The 15,423-nt window shown below is 55.9% G+C and overlaps 1 protein-coding gene across 3 annotated transcripts; it reads right to left on the minus strand.

Annotated features, from left to right (window-relative positions):
• Positions 1 to 64: 64 nt before the first annotated feature.
• Slc22a12 (solute carrier family 22 member 12) lies at positions 65 to 13,337 on the minus strand. Of its 3 annotated transcripts, none has more exons than XM_006980709.4 (10): positions 10,762 to 13,337; positions 9,428 to 9,531; positions 8,931 to 9,085; positions 8,686 to 8,854; positions 6,808 to 6,931; positions 6,523 to 6,638; positions 5,742 to 5,956; positions 5,203 to 5,311; positions 4,802 to 5,005; positions 65 to 3,947 (listed from the first exon to the last, which is right to left on the minus strand). In XM_006980709.4, exons 1-10 carry the CDS (start codon positions 11,161 to 11,163, stop codon positions 3,884 to 3,886), a joined length of 1,662 nt encoding a protein of 553 aa, XP_006980771.2. In that variant the 5' UTR covers positions 11,164 to 13,337; the 3' UTR covers positions 65 to 3,883. The 3 variants fall into 3 exon arrangements, with proteins under 3 accessions (XP_006980771.2, XP_076414343.1, XP_076414340.1); XM_076558228.1 differs by lacking the exon at positions 10,762 to 13,337 and adding an exon at positions 10,512 to 10,530 and having other exon boundaries at positions 2,208 to 3,947; XM_076558225.1 differs by lacking the exon at positions 10,762 to 13,337 and adding an exon at positions 9,632 to 9,758 and having other exon boundaries at positions 2,208 to 3,947.
• Between the last annotated feature and the right edge of the window lie 2,086 nt (positions 13,338 to 15,423).

A 15,423-nucleotide genomic window follows, 5' to 3' on the forward strand; every position in this document is an offset into this window, starting at 1 on the left:
TCTCTTGTCCCTACCCTCCTCACCCTCCCCCCCTTTTCTTTTTCTTTCTTTTTCTTTTTCTTTCTTTCTTTCTTTTTTTTTTTTTTTTTTTAAGATTTCTGTTTTCTCTGCTTCCCTCCCTTTGGATTTCCAGAGACGCGCCGGGAGAAGAGGCCCAGCTTGGGTGGCTGGGTCCGGGCAGTGGGGTTCATTCTCCTAGTGCTCCAAGTCCCCTCAAAAGGAGAAGCTCCTGCCTGGGGCCGCCCAGGGATGGGGCTTGGGCATGGTCAAGGCCTCTGTTGTGTGTGTCGCTGCCGGGCAACGTGCATTGCTGGGAAGCCGCTGGAGGAGCGGGGTGGGGGGGCGGGGGGAGGGGAAAGGCAAATGCAGATATATATTAAAAACAAATAACCGAGGTACTAGAGCTGCGGTCTGTGGCACCAGCTCGCTGCAGGTGCAGGGAAGGGAGGGGGTGAGGCTGTGTCTGCGGATGGCTGGGGTCACTTCCCCGCCCATGGGCTCCCTGCTCCCCCACTTTTTTTCTCTTTGTTAACAAATGTGTCTGAGTCTTGGAAAACACCCCAAACCCGGAAATGTGTGGGAAAAAGAAAACAAAAACTTTCCAAATTCCAACAGTCCTGTGTAGTTTGTTCTGGGTGGGTGCTGTCAGGTCCTGGGTCTGGGCCTCCAGTGCTGCCGTCGGTCGGGGCCTCAGTGGCTACACCTGGCTGTTGGTAAGTTTTCTCTAATATTTATGTATGTAGCGTGAGAAGATGTGTGCGCCCTTAGAAGGCATCTTAGAGGAGGCAGTTCTCTGCTTCCACGACATCGGTCCCGAAGACGAAATTCAGGGTTCAGGCTTTGATGGCAAGTGGCTTTGCCCACTGGACCAGCACTGAGCCATTTCGCTGGCCCAGTCTCCCAGCCTTTTGAGCTGAATACAACATTGGGTTATCGGACAACTGTTCTGTGTCTCACATTCAAGTCCCTGCTGGGCTGAGGGTGGGGGACACCTGTGACTTGTGTGTGGTATTGTTCTGTGACCTTGACTTCTCAGTGGATGGTGTGTACCAGCCACTCTTGCGGTACAGGATAGCTGTTACCTTTCCCAGTCTTTGGAAGGAGATAGAGTCTCTCCTGGTGGCCAGGGTGGAAGTGGCTAGTTCAGGGCCTCAAGGTAGCAGTGGCCCGGCCCCTGAGGACTTGTTTCTCAGTGCTGACGACAACGTTGCCTGGCTCTGCTGTCCACATGTAGGATGTGCCTGACTCCAGGTGGGACTGTCTGTGAGCTTGGCCTCTCCTTGGCCTCCTGAACCCACTGGCTTCCAGCCCTACTTGTCCCCCGGGCAGCCTCTGGTCGGGGAGCCTGGGATGATCACACTGACTCATCTATGGGAGTCCGGGGAGGCTCTGACATGGAGCTGTGCTGCCAGGGTGTCCTGTCTCCAGGTGGTCATGCCCTCAGCCCTGGGGCCTTGTGTTACTCTGTTCTCTGCTCAAAGCCCAGGCTTAGCTTCCCTTCTTCACCTGCATTGTTAGTCACAGAAAACAATAGGAGGTCCTTGGTGACAAGAAGGGGCAGGAAAGGCTTTATTCTTACTCCAGCAATCAATCGGTACAGTTACCCTGACTGAGGCACGATATGTTGTAGGGGTTGAAAGGATGGCTTCATTAGTGCTGGTTGCCATGCACCTGGGACTCCATCTGCCTCTCTGAATCAAGACTTGTCACTCAAGGGCTTTGTTTTCTAAAGAAAGATTTCTGGATGTGGCTATTGACTCAGTTTACCTTTCCAAAAGGTTCTTTTGGCTCCTCCACTGTTGGAATCCCAGCAGCTTTGAGGCTAGAAACTCCCACAGTAGGCATAAAAAAGAGGGCATATCTCAAATGGGTATGGGCAACAGCCTCTGCCTTTTGTCAGGTGACTCTTCAGACACAGTGATGCTGTCACTCTAATGAGTGACAGAACCCTTTGTCCTGATCGGGGTGGCCATTCCGAATATGGATGGAGGAACATCTCTGTCTGCTTGTGGAGCCAGAACACTGTGGGAGAAAGAAGGATCCTTCTCTCTGCTGAGCTCTGCCTTCTGGAAGCTTCTAGGCATCCTATAGTGCCCCCGCCCCCAAATGCAGCCAGTTCTGGAGTGACAGAACAGGTTTGTCTTGAGGCATCAGGTGGTATAAATATAATCTTACTCTACCCTCTGTCTGGGGAGTATCACTAGGAAGTGTGTGTGTGTGTGTGTGTGTGTGTGTGTGTGTGTGTGTGTGTAAATGGCCAAAGGACATAATCCCCCAGAGGCTCAGGAGCTGCAGCTGAGGAGCAATCCTGCAGGACCAACATGTCGGGCAAGCGCTGTCTTCTGTTTCCCACCCACCTTTTTGTCATGTGTACACGTGTGTGTTGCAGCCTTTTGTGAGGTACCTGAGAGCAGCCACACAGGTGGATGCAGACTGGTGGGCCAGCTACTGAGCCACTGAGCAGCACACTCTCTCTGGGACACCGCGTGGCCTTTCTTGTGAGCAGTCCCAGCAGAACCCAGAGTCCTGGCTGATTCTGAGAGGGACAGAGGTCCTGTTGCATGCATTCCTATTTTCCTAGATGGCACCGTGGCCAGGGCAGGGCTCAGGAGACGTACAGACAGAGACTGTGTTATGGGCAGTCTGTTTCCCCAGGCCTCAGTTGTCCCATCTGTTAGAAAGGATAGTCCATTACAAGATGCAGAGAGCTATGATGTGAGAAGGACCATGGAAGGGGCTGGTAACAGCGGCCCCAAACCTGGTCCAGAACACAGGAAAGCCAACCTTGGGAAAGTCTATGGTGAGAAGGCCTTCCTCCTACCCTGTAGACTCTTGCAGATCCTCAGGCGCCCAGGAAGGGCTGTCATTCTTTTAATTTTCTCTCTAGCCAGTCCCTCATCCCTCCTTCCAACAGGCTCTATGCATGAGTGAGGATGTGGAGCAGGGGACCAGTGACCCTCAGGGAACTTACTTGCTGGAGGGTGAGAAGAGGCAGATGTGTAGCCCTGACCATGGGTACAGTGCCACCAGAGTCACGGGCTGGCCCTGAACCTTGGAAGGAAGGCCCCAGGGTGGGTCTGGAAGGCTTAGGAGAGCATCAGGTGGGAAGGCAGGAAGAAGACCCAGGCAGAGGTTGTTGATAGGCATGTGACTGGAGTGGGGAGAGTTGGAGAGAGGCCAGGCCAGCTGACCAAGGGCCTCAGTGACACTGAGAAGCTGAGAGCCCTGTGCTTGTGCTGAACTAAAGAGGAGGGTCGTCAGTTCTGAGTCCTGGGGCAGGTGGGGCAGTGAGCAGTGAGGATGTGTCCCGGGGCCTCGGCGCCTCTCTGGTGTGCGGCCTCATGGGGGAGTCGGTAATGGCAGTGTCAGGGGCAGCCTTCTATCATGGAAACTGTCCTTTGCCCCCTCTGTTAGAGGGAGGTCCAGAAAGGCAGCCCTCTAAAGGGACCCCTGGAAGTGGGCCTCTTTGCTTCCTGTGGCTATCTGCAGAGGATAGAAGAACCATCTTTTCCTCCTTCTCTTCCCTCATCCCTTCCTCTTCTCCCTCCTCCCTTTCTTCCTGCTCCTCTTCCTCCTTCCTTACTCTCTCTCTCTCTTTTCTTCTTCCTCCTTTTCATTCTCCCCCTTTTTAATAAATTATTTATTTGTGTGTATCACCGGGGGAGGGTAACTGTCCATGTGGAGGTCAGAAGACAGCTTTGTGCAGTCAGCTTTCTCCTACCACCGTGTGTCCCAGGAATGGAGTTCCTACGGTCAGGCTTGGAGGCAGGCACCTTTACCCGCCATCGCCAGCTCTACCCTTTTCTTTCTCTCTCCCTCTCTTTCTTCTCCTCTTGGTCATCATGGTCCTCCTCCTCCAGTCCTGTCATAGACTCTCAGGAGGCTACAGCCATGTAGACATCAGGGTGGACTGGCCTGCTCTGTCATGTGTCACCTTCTTCACTGACCTGTTCAGGAAAGAGAGAAGTGTGACTCCAAGGAGTAGAGTGACCCCTGACCCTTGACCCACGTCTATGCTGAGGACTGAACATCCTGCCTGGGGCTGAGGTCTGAGCTTACCGAGCATATAAAGGTGAGATGGGTGGTGACAGCCCTGTCAACCACACAAGACTTTAGTGGCAGAGTCTGCCGCCTGTGAAGACCCCAGCAACACGCACCACACCCCAGGGCCTCTCCCTGACAAAGGCCAGCTCGATCACGAGCACTTGCTCTCTCTCCCGACCTCTCTCTATGTGTCTTTCAAGGTGGACTTGGGATTGCCTGGGCCATTTGTCCCCCCACATGGTGGGATGAAGGGCAGAGGGTTCAGGTCCACCTGTCAGCCTGGGTCTCCACTCCCCCAATGTGCTGTGTGACTCTGGGCTAGCCTAGGCCTCCCTAACTTCTGCTTTCTCCTCTGTTGAGTGAGAGGAATGAGCCCCAGGCCATCCTGTCTGGGACTTCTATGGGAGGAAGAGGGGAGGAGGGAGGAAGGGAAGGACAGAGGGAGGGAAGGACGGAGGGAGGGAGGGAGGGAAGGAGGGAAGAGGGAGGGGAGGGAGGGAAGAAGGGAAGGAGGGAGGGAGGAAGGGAAGGATGGAGGGAGGGAGGGAAGAAGGGAGGGAGGGAAGGAGGGAAGGAGGGAAGGAGGAAGGGATGGACAGAGGGAGGGAGGGAGGGAAGGAGGGAAGGAGGGAAGGAGGAAGGGATGGACAGAGGGAGGGAGGGAAGGAGGGAGGGAGGGAAGGGGAGGATGGAGGGAGGGAGGAAGGGGAGGAAGGAGGGAGGGAGGGAGAGGCAGCTCCCGGGCTGGTCCACTCACTGTTTCTGGATGTCTTGGATGGTGTCGGGCAGCGGTAAGTTCTTGGTCTCGGGCAGGAGCAGCGCGGCCAGGCCACTGAGCACAGACACCACTCCAAACACCAGCAGGGGCAGCCAGGAGCCATAGACGCCTAGCAGCGGCACCAGAGGCCCCAGGATGGCTCCCCCTCGGGCTGCCACCTGGCCCAGGCCCACAGCTGTCATCCTGGGGAGGCACATTTGCCCGTGAGTCACACTCTGCCTGCCTCGGGCCTTGACCTCGGGCCTGGACCAACTCCACTAGGTCCGGGGAGGCCCAGTGGACCAGGCAGGGTGGACGCTTAACTGTGGAGCCCTGAGACCAGGTGGAAAGGAAAGCCATGGGGACCTGGGGCAGCTCTCCCCTCGAGGTGACAGCCTCACCTGAGCACGGTGGGGAAGAGCTCACTGCTGAGGATGGTGACACAGGTGAAGGCCGACCCCAGTGACCCCAGGCCCAGCACAGCCAAGGACGAGCGAAGGACCTCCATCTCTGTGAATAGTCATGGGATCAGCAGAGTCCGGGGTCCTCTATTCCCAGGGCTGCTCCCTGGCCCGTAGGCTGGTCTGTCAAATGTCCCCGAGTCATGCCTCCAGTGTCCATGCTGTGTCCCCAATCTACTCACCTTCCAGCTCCTCAGAGCCAGACGCCAGGAGTCCTCCTCGCCTCCCTTTCTCTCCCACCCTAACCTATGACTGGGTTCTGTGTTAGCATTATGGCTTTCCTGATCTCCCCTAAATTTCTACCATCCCATCTCTTTCTTCCATACTCCCAACAGCCTCTTTCCTGGGGGTCCTCTGCTGTGGTTCCTCGCTGTCTAGTCTGGTTCCACACTCCCCTGCCTGGGGGAGGTAAGAGAGGCTCCGCTAGCATGTCACATGTTTGCCTCCTCTTGCTCACCCGAAGCTGAGCTGCAGCTTACCGTGGGGCACCAGTATGTTGGCCAGGATGCAGAGTCCTGGCAGCACCAGGGAGCTGGCCTGGCAGAGACGTCGGCCCAGGTGGTTGAGCAGCAGCAGGCTGCCTATCTTCACCGGGAGGTCCACAACCCCGACGAGCACTTGGAGCAGGAAGATGTTGCTTCCCAAGGCCTGCAGGTTGAGGGCCAGGCCGTAGAAGGTGAAGCCGAAGGCAAACCTGGGAACGAGGGTGGGTGGATCAGCCTGGGGCGGCTGTTCTTCTGCCTGCCCTGTCGGTCTTTTCCAGGCCCATCTTGGGCACTGGGAGAGAGGGGCTGGTGGTACCTGAGGGGGAGCCAAGGAGAGAATCTGGGTGCTTCCCCCCCTCTCTCTGCTCGGCACTCCATTGGAGATGTTATCTCGTTGGCTCTAGATTCCACCGACCCCCTCTACAGAGTCTTTTCTGGGTGGCCTAGGCTTCCAAGCTGGGGCAATAGCCGGTTTATGCCTGGTGCCTCTGAACAAGACGGGCCAGCCTGTCTGTCTGCCTCGTCTCTCCAGCTTTCCCACCCCATGGCTTTGATCCTCCTCACTCAGTCTCTTCTAGGAACTTGGGCCGGGAATCCCTGCTCACCACCCCACCCAGCCTTGCTTGTCTCCTCTGGGACTCTGACTATAGACAGCAAGGTCCCTGAGCTAAAGGCCATTCTAGAGACATCTCTAGCCGGTGGCCCCATCCCTGGTAGGCAGCTGCCCCGGCTTCAGTCTTCCCCACAGCTGGTAGGGTAAAATGGCATCTTCTACCAGCACAGCATGGAGAGGAAGGTTCGAAGGCGCAGCCCAGGCGTGTGGAGCAGGGTGCCGATCGTGGCGCGGGTTTGGTCCCCACTTGGCTCCTCCTGCGTGGCTGACCGCAAGACCTGTGGGAGTGGGGGCTGTTAGCACCAGGTATCCACAGGCCCCCTCCTCCAGGGGCCCTCCTTCGAGAGCCAGGGCCCTCACTTGACCTCCAAGGGAGCTCCTGTGCCCGGCCAGGGAGAGATCTGAGGGCCAGGGCAAGGGTTGAGGGAAGGCCCAGCTCCGCCTTACCTCCATGGTCAGTGTGTCTCCCTCTGCCTTCCTCCTGTTGAATGCCGCTACCTTCTGTAGCTCCTGCAGGCCCTGCTCCAGCTTGCCCACCGTGAGGAGCCAGCGTGCTGATTCTGGAAGCCACCTGAAGTGGGCAGGTGTGGGAGGGGGCCACTGATTTGGGCCCCCATTGTATCCCCCCCCCCCCCCGCCCCGTCTGTTCCCTCTGCCTAAGGAAGTGTCTTCAGTGGAACTGTAAGCTCCAGTCTCAGGGCAGCTGAGGCCAATGGAGGCCATAAAGGACAATGTGGTAGCAGTGGGTAGCCAGGCCACCTAGATCACCTGTCTCCGTCCTCTCCGAGTGTGGGGGCCTCATGTTCTCTAGTTCCTGAGATGGCTGCTGGAGAGGGAGGGACTCTATTGTCCCTTCCCACCGCCTCCTTGTCCCCTGTCCCCCCAGCCTCATCACAAACCAGGCCTGGGTACAATAAGGACTCCAATGGCTGCAGAACTACAATGACTACCAGGGTATCTCACCCTCATGACATCTTTTCCCAGGTTGGGTTGCCTTCCTGCTACAAACAGCTTCACCCTCGCTGCTCAGGGCTCAGGCTGGGGCCAGTGTCTGTAACATCCCCAAGGTCCTCTGTCTGCTCTGCTCTGAGCCACTGATCCTTGGACCCTTTGATCCCATCGAGCCTGATGTCCCCTGGCCCTGCCTCAGCCAGCTCTGTGTCAGGATACGGCTGCTTGATATCAACTTGCTTCTCACTGTGTTGGCACCAAACACAGGTCACTCCCTGTCTCACCGAACAGATCTCTCTCTCTCTCTCTCTCTCTCTCTCTCTCTCTCTCTCTCTCTCTCCTCTCTCCTCTCCCCCCCCCATGCATGCATGTACGTGAGTACACGACCCCCCCACACACACACACACTTACTTACTGCACTGAGAAGTGTTCAGCCCTCCAGGCCTTTGGTAGTGACCACCACACAGCATTGCTCCCCCTCCAGGCCCATGATTACAAAAGGTTCCCCCCACACACACACCGAGGACATGCTGTCCCCTTTGAGCAGCAGCTGGGAGGAGCCATTTGTTTTATATCCACTAGGACCCTGAGCACCCCCTCCCCAGCCCTGATTTGAAGGACAAGGGGATGAAAGGACAAACAGAGTCCGTGATTCCCAGTGACCTGTTGGCCTTGGGAGACTTGGACAGTGAGCTGGAAGAGGCACCTGGGAAGTAGGCGGGAGGGGTCAGGGGTGGGGAGGGGTCAGGGGTGAGGAGGGGTCAGGGTGAGGAGGGGTCAGGGGTGGAGAGGGGTCAGGGGTGAGGAGGGGTCAGGGGTGAGGAGGGGTCAGGGGTGGAGAGGGGTCAGGGGTGAGGAGGGGTCAGGGTGAGGAGGGGTCAGGGTGAGGAGGGGTCAGGAGTGAGGAGGGGTCAGGGGTAAGGAGGGGTCAGGGTGAGGAGGGGTCAGGGGTGAGGAGGGGTCAGGGGTGAGGAGGGGTCATGCAGGTAGTTGGAGACCTGAGGCTGGAGGTATGAGTCCAGGTGGGACTGGAGATGCTGAGGGAGGGTGTAAGGGTGGGGATGAGGTAAGCTGAGGCAGAGATTTGGGGTCTGCAGCATATGAAAGGGTCTGGAGTTACTAACTAGCAAGACCCCCTGAGGAAGGGAGCTCCACTGTGTGTGACTCCAGTCTGCTGCTGGGCCACAGAAAGATGGCAGCTGGCCTGCTGAGGGCGAGTTGGAGCAGGGGCATCTGGGCTTTGGGCAGCAGTGGTGAGCTTCTTGAGGCTCTTGACCCCCAGGGCTCCTAAGCCCTCTGTCTGCAGAGGAGCGTCTCCCACATTGAACCCCCGAGAGTGGGCAGAGCGTCCTTCAAGGAGGCTGCAGCACCCACCATGAAGAGACAAAGTAGAGGAGGAAGGGCGCAGAGACAGCCAGCTGCAGCATCCTCCAGTTGCGCACACCGTAGGCCATAGAGCCTGTCAGGACCTGGCCAAAGCTGAAGCCCACGGAGTTCAAGGTCATCATCAAGGTGCGGCCCCGGGCTGATGTCCACTCCATCACTGCCAGGTGGAAAGAAGGGCTCAATCCTGGAGTGTGCATTCAGCCTCCCCAACCCAGCACCGACGGGGGACATACAGAGACTGACTGTGTTCATCATGACACCCGCCACTGCGGAGGCCACCAGGAAACGGAACAGGCAGTAGAGGGGAAAGATGGGAATGAAGGCAGCTGTGATGCCCGACACAGCCACCTGAAGGTAGCTCCAGGTCAGCACCCTCCTGCGCCCGAACCTGCAGGACAGACACATGGGGAGGCATACCGTTGGCCAGCAGCAAAGACCTGGGCCGGGAAGGGCCATCCTGTTCCTGCCCCCTGAATGAGGACGGCACAAAGCCACACGTGGGGCCAGACTCGTGTTCTCTACCCATGGGGCGGTTATGAGCACAAGAAGGCTCAAGTCAGGCCTGGCAGGAGCACCCAAGCAGTGTCTGAAGGCTGGTGTGTGACAGAGCAGATTTTAGGAATGAAAATTTGGAGAGAAACAGTGACCCCTCGAACTGGTGAGCCTATGGCTTAGAGAGAATGTCAGGTCCATTCAGGAGAGCCTGCCTGGACCAGCTGGGCACACTCACCTGTCTGAGGTGTGGCCACACACGGCGGCTCCTACCAGGATTCCAGCCAGGTAGATGGACTGGGCCATGGGTCTCATGGCCTGGGAATCACACACCAGGTCCCACTGGAAGAAAAGAAGGCCAGAGCTCACATCAGGAGGAGGGCAGTTAGGGGCAAAAGAGCTAGAAGGGAGCTGGGTGTGGGCAGGGCCGTGAGGCACCCACAGGCTTAGTAGCTTGGGCTCTTAAGAATTATCCTGTCACCCTTGCTACTGGGTCAAAGGTCAGGACCCCTCCAGCCTCATCTGCTGCCTCCTGAGCCATGGCTCTTAGCTGAGAGCCCTCCACCTTCCCTGGAGGCTTGCTTTCTTTTGCGCGCGCGCGCGCACACACACACACACACACACACACACACACACACACACACACACGCGTGCGCTCAAACCCAGGGACCTTCCTCCTTCCTGCTTGCTGGGGTAGTTGCCCCTCTCCATTAGCTTGGACTGTTTGACTCCTCCTCCTCCTCCTCCTCCTCCTCCTCCTCCTCCTCCTCCTCTTTTTCCTCCTTCTCTTCCTCCTTTTCTCTTTCTGTGTGTGGGTGTGTGTGCATAGAGAATGTGTGTCTGTGTGTGTGTGCATAGAGAATGTGTGTCTGTGCACGGTGCAGTGCTTGTGAGGGTCAGAGGTCAATCTCTGAACTGTCTACCTTATTTTTGTGACATCGTCTCCTCAATGAACCTGGGGCTCACTGATTAGACCGGGCTGGCTGGCTAGTGAGCCCCGGGAGCCGCCCTGCTTCTGCCTCTCTAGAGCTGATATTGCAGTCATGCCGCCACCTGGCCCATGTTTTTCATGGGTGCTGGAGAGCTAACTCAGATTTTCATTCTTACAGGACAAGCTGATTTATCTCCCCAGCCTGCCAACACCTCTCATGAGAGGCCAGTGCTTGTCTGGGTCCTGTGCCCTCAGCCTAGAGACAGCCAACAGGTTCCTGAGACTGGGTGACCTGGAGTCCCAGCCAAGGCTCAGCTATGGATAAAGCCATGGGGTGATGCAGAAGCAGGGCCAGTGCCACCCCAGGCCAGTCTGTGTAAACGTAACTCACTGAGTAGTTCAGGCTGGCCTCAGACTCATGATAATCCTTCTGCCTCCCGAGGGCTGGGATCACAGGCACGACTGACTAAATCTAACTTTGCAGATGGACTCTTGCTCTTAGTCCCCTGCAAGTCTTGGTTGCCCCCACCCCATCCCCTCCGCCCACAGTGAGGAGGCCTGGGGAGGTATATCCTTTTTGAGACTGGAGCACTAAGTCCAGGCAACTGTGACTGTGATTTTGACCTCCCAAGCACTCTTACTGTGGTCACGATCGTGGACGTGAAGACACTGCGGTCATAGACCCAGCCGTCCTCACATGGCTCAGTGTCCGCCTCACTCCAGTTGGTGGCCGTGGTGTTGGTCTTCATAAGCTGCCATTGAGGTTGACGGAAGCGGAGGCACTGGTGGAGTTGCTGAGCAGGGCCAGGTGGGATGGAGACGGTCAGAAGGTCATCGGGCCCAAAGTCCCCAGGGACACTTGCCTGGGCAGTACTGTTGTCCAGAAGGGGCACCCAACAGCGGTGGCGGGGCACAGCAGCTGAGAAGTTCTCCAGCATGTTCTGGCTGGTGACCCACAAAATGGGGGTCACCAGAGCCACGGTCTGGAGGACCTGGAACCTGCCCAGGCCCCCTACTCGGTCCAGGAGTTCAGAAAATGCCATGGATTTCTCCTGGGTCTCACCATGCAACTGCCAGTTCACAGAGGCTGGCCCAGGACCCCCGCGTCAGTCTGATGAGTCTCCTTCCCTTACAGCTCTGCCCACGCCCATCTTCTCGGGGGCACGTCAGGACAACCGTGTCACCCAGTCAGAGCCGACCAAGGCTCCTTGGTATCTGCCTGCTGGCTGTTTTTAGGGGCGGCTCACCCTCAGACCTAGAACCCTCTGCTGTAATCTAGAGGCCTCGAGGTCCTCTCAGAGACACAGCAGACCCTGGCTCCCAGAAAGGAAAAAACAAAAAGCAAAAACGCAAGGAGGGGGGAGGGAGAAGTCACTCTGACTAAAATTAAAGTGTGACTAGGAGTCATTTAATAGAAGAAGGTTTAGTAATCATTTCTTCAAAGTTTAACCAGGCCAACGGCATTGCGAATGAAAGTCTCACCTTCTTTCCCCAGCTTCCCTCATGGCCCTGGCCTCTGTTTGGCAAGACCTGGGCCCTAGTCTTGCCACTAAGGGTGTTGGGGGCTGTCAGCCCTCAGGGCTCCTGCCCACCTTACAGGGACCTCAGGACTATGCTGTGCTCTAACCCAGGCGAGGTGGCTGGGAGGCCTTGCTGTAGGGAAAAGGGGGCTGGCTAAAGAAACCCACCCTGACCCTGGAGCCCAGAACTAGGGAAAGATGCTCAGATCAGGGCAGAAAGAAACACAGTTTGGCTCAGTCAGATCAGAGAGACATCAGATCTCTTCCCCAGGCCAACTGACTTGTGAAACCAACCAATGACAGAGCAGGATAGTAGAACCCTGGGCCAGGGGTTGACTCCACCCTCAAGACTTCCTGTGTAAACTGCTCAGCCTAGTCAGTTAGAAAAAAGGCTGTTCTCTCCACCCTGGTAGAGGCAGCTACTCTCCTGGACTCCTCCTTCCCAAATAAATCTCTTCCTCAAAAGAGTTTTTTGGGTGTGAAGATCTTCATTCACTGGCGTAGAGAAGATTCTTGCTGAGAAGTTCCCCAGTGGACAAAACAAGAGGCGCGGGGCGGGGGGGGGGGGGGGGGGGGGCTGAAAAGGCAGGGCAAGGAGGAGCTGAACAGATCTTTGCTGAGACTCTCTCCAGTTCAGCCGTCAGAGCTGACCTAAGCAGCTCAAGGTGTTGCCTGACACCAAACCCAGAGTTTTTGCAATCAGTTTACTAACATTTTTGGTGAAATTTACTCACATTTTTGGTGCTGAAACCTGGGACACCAAACCCACAGAGTCGAAAAACGTGCACTTTACCTACATTTTGGTGCCGAAACCTGAACATCAAACCCACAGAGTTGCAAAATGTGCAGTTTACTGACACTTGCGGTCTCAGGGCTGTCATGATGCTAGCTTGAACGGTAGCCTATGCTTGGGGATTTGTGCGTACCCATGCCGTCCAGTCTATGGGCCTCACTGGTCACCTGAGGCTGCCACTGATCCTGCTCTCCTTCATTGATTCCCTGTATGAGCCTCAATAAGCTTTTTTGACATTACCATATGCCCCTTAAGACAAATGTCCTAAACTATTGAGGCTCTGTCTCTTCCCTGGGTCTCCTTGTCTTAGGATCAATTCTTTGCCCATCATCACACAGCCCTCAGTCGGGGATGGAGTCACAGTTCACACCCTGGCTCTTCAGCTCCCAGTCTCACGTGTCTCTAAGCTGAACTAATTCCGAGAATTTTGCCCCTGTTCTGTCACCTCCTCCCACCTGTTACGACACTGCCAAACCTCACACTGAATCCTGTGTTAGGCGCCAGGGGCCATGGTCCTCTAGCAGAGCAGCAAGCACTCAACCATGGAGCACCTCTCCAGCTCGGCTTGCCTGCTCTTTGAAGGATTCCCTGGCTGCTGGGAGGAGAACAGCCTGGCCAAGGGGAATGTGTGGAGGAAGTGTCCCCCAGGAAGCCATGGGGGCAGAGTGTGAACAGAAATGGTGGTGAGGGCTGGCACAGAAAGGCAGGAGAGAAGCCTGTGGGCACCAGGCTTACTGACTGGTGTGGGTTCAAGGTAGTTCTGGGAGTGGAAGAGGAAAAACTGTGGTCAGGCGGTGGGTGATGGGGCCAGTCACAAAGGTGAGGCGTCCTGGGGAAGGAGAAGGTCAGAGTTCAGTGGCTATCCCCAGCTCTGAGTGGGCTGAGCTCAGCATATCCCTGAGCCATTCAGGTGGTGGCACCTTGGAGTGACTTGGGGACAAAGAGCATGTGAAGTCACAGGCCAACAGAGACCTTTCATAGAAAGAGGTGTGGTGGAAGCCAGACCCTTGACCAGGCATGGAGCAGGGGACCAGCCAGAGAGATGTGAGGACAGGAATGGTCAGCAATGAAATATAGCCCAGCACGGCATTCCTGAAGCAGGGTGAACATTAATGCTGAAGACAGGGGAGGTGGAGTCTGGGGACTGGACCTGGCCACATGAACTTCCCTGATGACCATGTCCCAAGGGACTGTTGCAAAGGATGAGGTGAAATCCAGACAGGTGCAGGGGTCACATGAAGACTGGAAGATAGGAAGTAGGATCAGGGCATACAGGCAACACATTCCAGGAGCATCCAACGAGAGGCTGGAGACCTGGAAATCGTGTGGATCAGCCATCCACTGCTCTGACAAGCTGTCCCCAAGATGATTCTCTTGCTCTCTTTCCGAAATAAGGTCTCGTTCCAGGTTGGCCTCAGACCTCCTGGCTCCACCCCAAGTGACGAGATTACAGGCGGGCATCACCACCGCTGATTTATGCACTGCTGGAGATTGAACCCAGGGCTTCATGAGTGCTAGGTAAGCACTCTGCCGACTGAGGTATAGCCCCAGCACTCTGTGTGTTTGTGAGACAGGTTCTCATGTAGCACTAGAACTCTCTAGTAACAGAGGACAGCCTTAAACTCCTGATCCTGCTGTTCTTGAGTGCTGGGATAGGTTACATTACCATTCCTGACATGGAAGCTCTTTGAAAATAAAAAAACATTTTTACTGTGTATACACACACACACACACACACACACACACACACACACACACAGGCCAGAAGAGATACAGAACCCCTGGAACTGGAGTTATAGGCAGTTGTGAACTGCTGGATGTGGATACAGGGACCTGAACTCCAGTCCTCTGGAAGAGCAGTACATGCTCTCAACTGTTGAGTCTCTCCAGCCTAGAAGCTTCTTAATTGTGTAAAGTCCTAGATGGTTGCTATTGATTGGTGGATGGCTGTCCTCCAAGGGAATGTAGCCCTTTCCTGCTTGTGACCCTACAATTGTCACCTGAAGCCACTGGGCTCATGTGTCAGCCGTAGGGAAGAGAGTACAGGGAATCTACCTACCTGATTTGGCCTTCATTAGCCAGAGCTGAAGGTGACACATAATAATTCTGTCCTCGGTTCAGTGGCGATAGCTATGGGAGGATGGAGACATAGCTCAGTCTCCTTCCGGTCTAACCTCACCTACGCTCTCAGACTTTCCTTTCCCCATCCTGGTTCTTCACTGGGAGGTAGGATGAGGGGACCCGTGGATGGTGAGCTGCAGGACTAATATGTCATAAGTGCTTTGTTTTTGAGAAGATGGTTCAGCTAGCTCATGTGCCAATGGAAGTCCTAGTTAGAAATTGGGACCTTGATGACTGGTAGAAGTCGGACGTAGAGCCAGGTTCCTTGAGCCCCAGAGGGCCAGGTCCTGGAGTCCAGTGGAGGGTGTGGCCCAGCTGCAGATGTGAGGTGCTCCTGGGGCCCCAGGGATGGCCCTCTGTCATGGGGTATTGGGAAGACAAGGCTGGCGACTTAAGATGCAGATGGGCAGTGGGGAATGCGGACATTGTAAGTTTGAGTACAGAAGAGATGTGTGTCTTGGGGAATGCAGCTGGTATCCCCTCAATGCCTGTGATAAGATTTTTGTAAGTGGGCCCAGGGGCCTCTCCAGCCTGGTTCTACTTTTGGATTGACACTGGTCATGGAGGGCTTGGCCCTTTGACCAAAGGAAGCCTGGGACAGTGAGTATTCGGCAGCAAACGGAAGGGGCTCCTCTTGTCCCTGGTCCTTGGAGTTGAAAGGAGTCTGCTGAAGAGGGGCAGGGGTCCTGTGCATTCCAGTAGGTAGAGAAGGGTGGAAAGAGGGGGTCGGGTGCAGGCCAGAAGGAGCTGAGGCAGCAGTTGTTGGTCCACTTTTAATTGGGATGTAAATGCAGGATGGGGAAAGGAAAGTCCAAGAACGCAGGTGAGGTTAGACCAGAAGGAGCCTGAGCTAGCTGCTGAAGGCCTTC

This window comes from Peromyscus maniculatus, chromosome 1 (assembly GCF_049852395.1).
Source record: "Peromyscus maniculatus bairdii isolate BWxNUB_F1_BW_parent chromosome 1, HU_Pman_BW_mat_3.1, whole genome shotgun sequence".
Taxonomy (NCBI): Eukaryota; Metazoa; Chordata; class Mammalia; order Rodentia; family Cricetidae; genus Peromyscus; species Peromyscus maniculatus.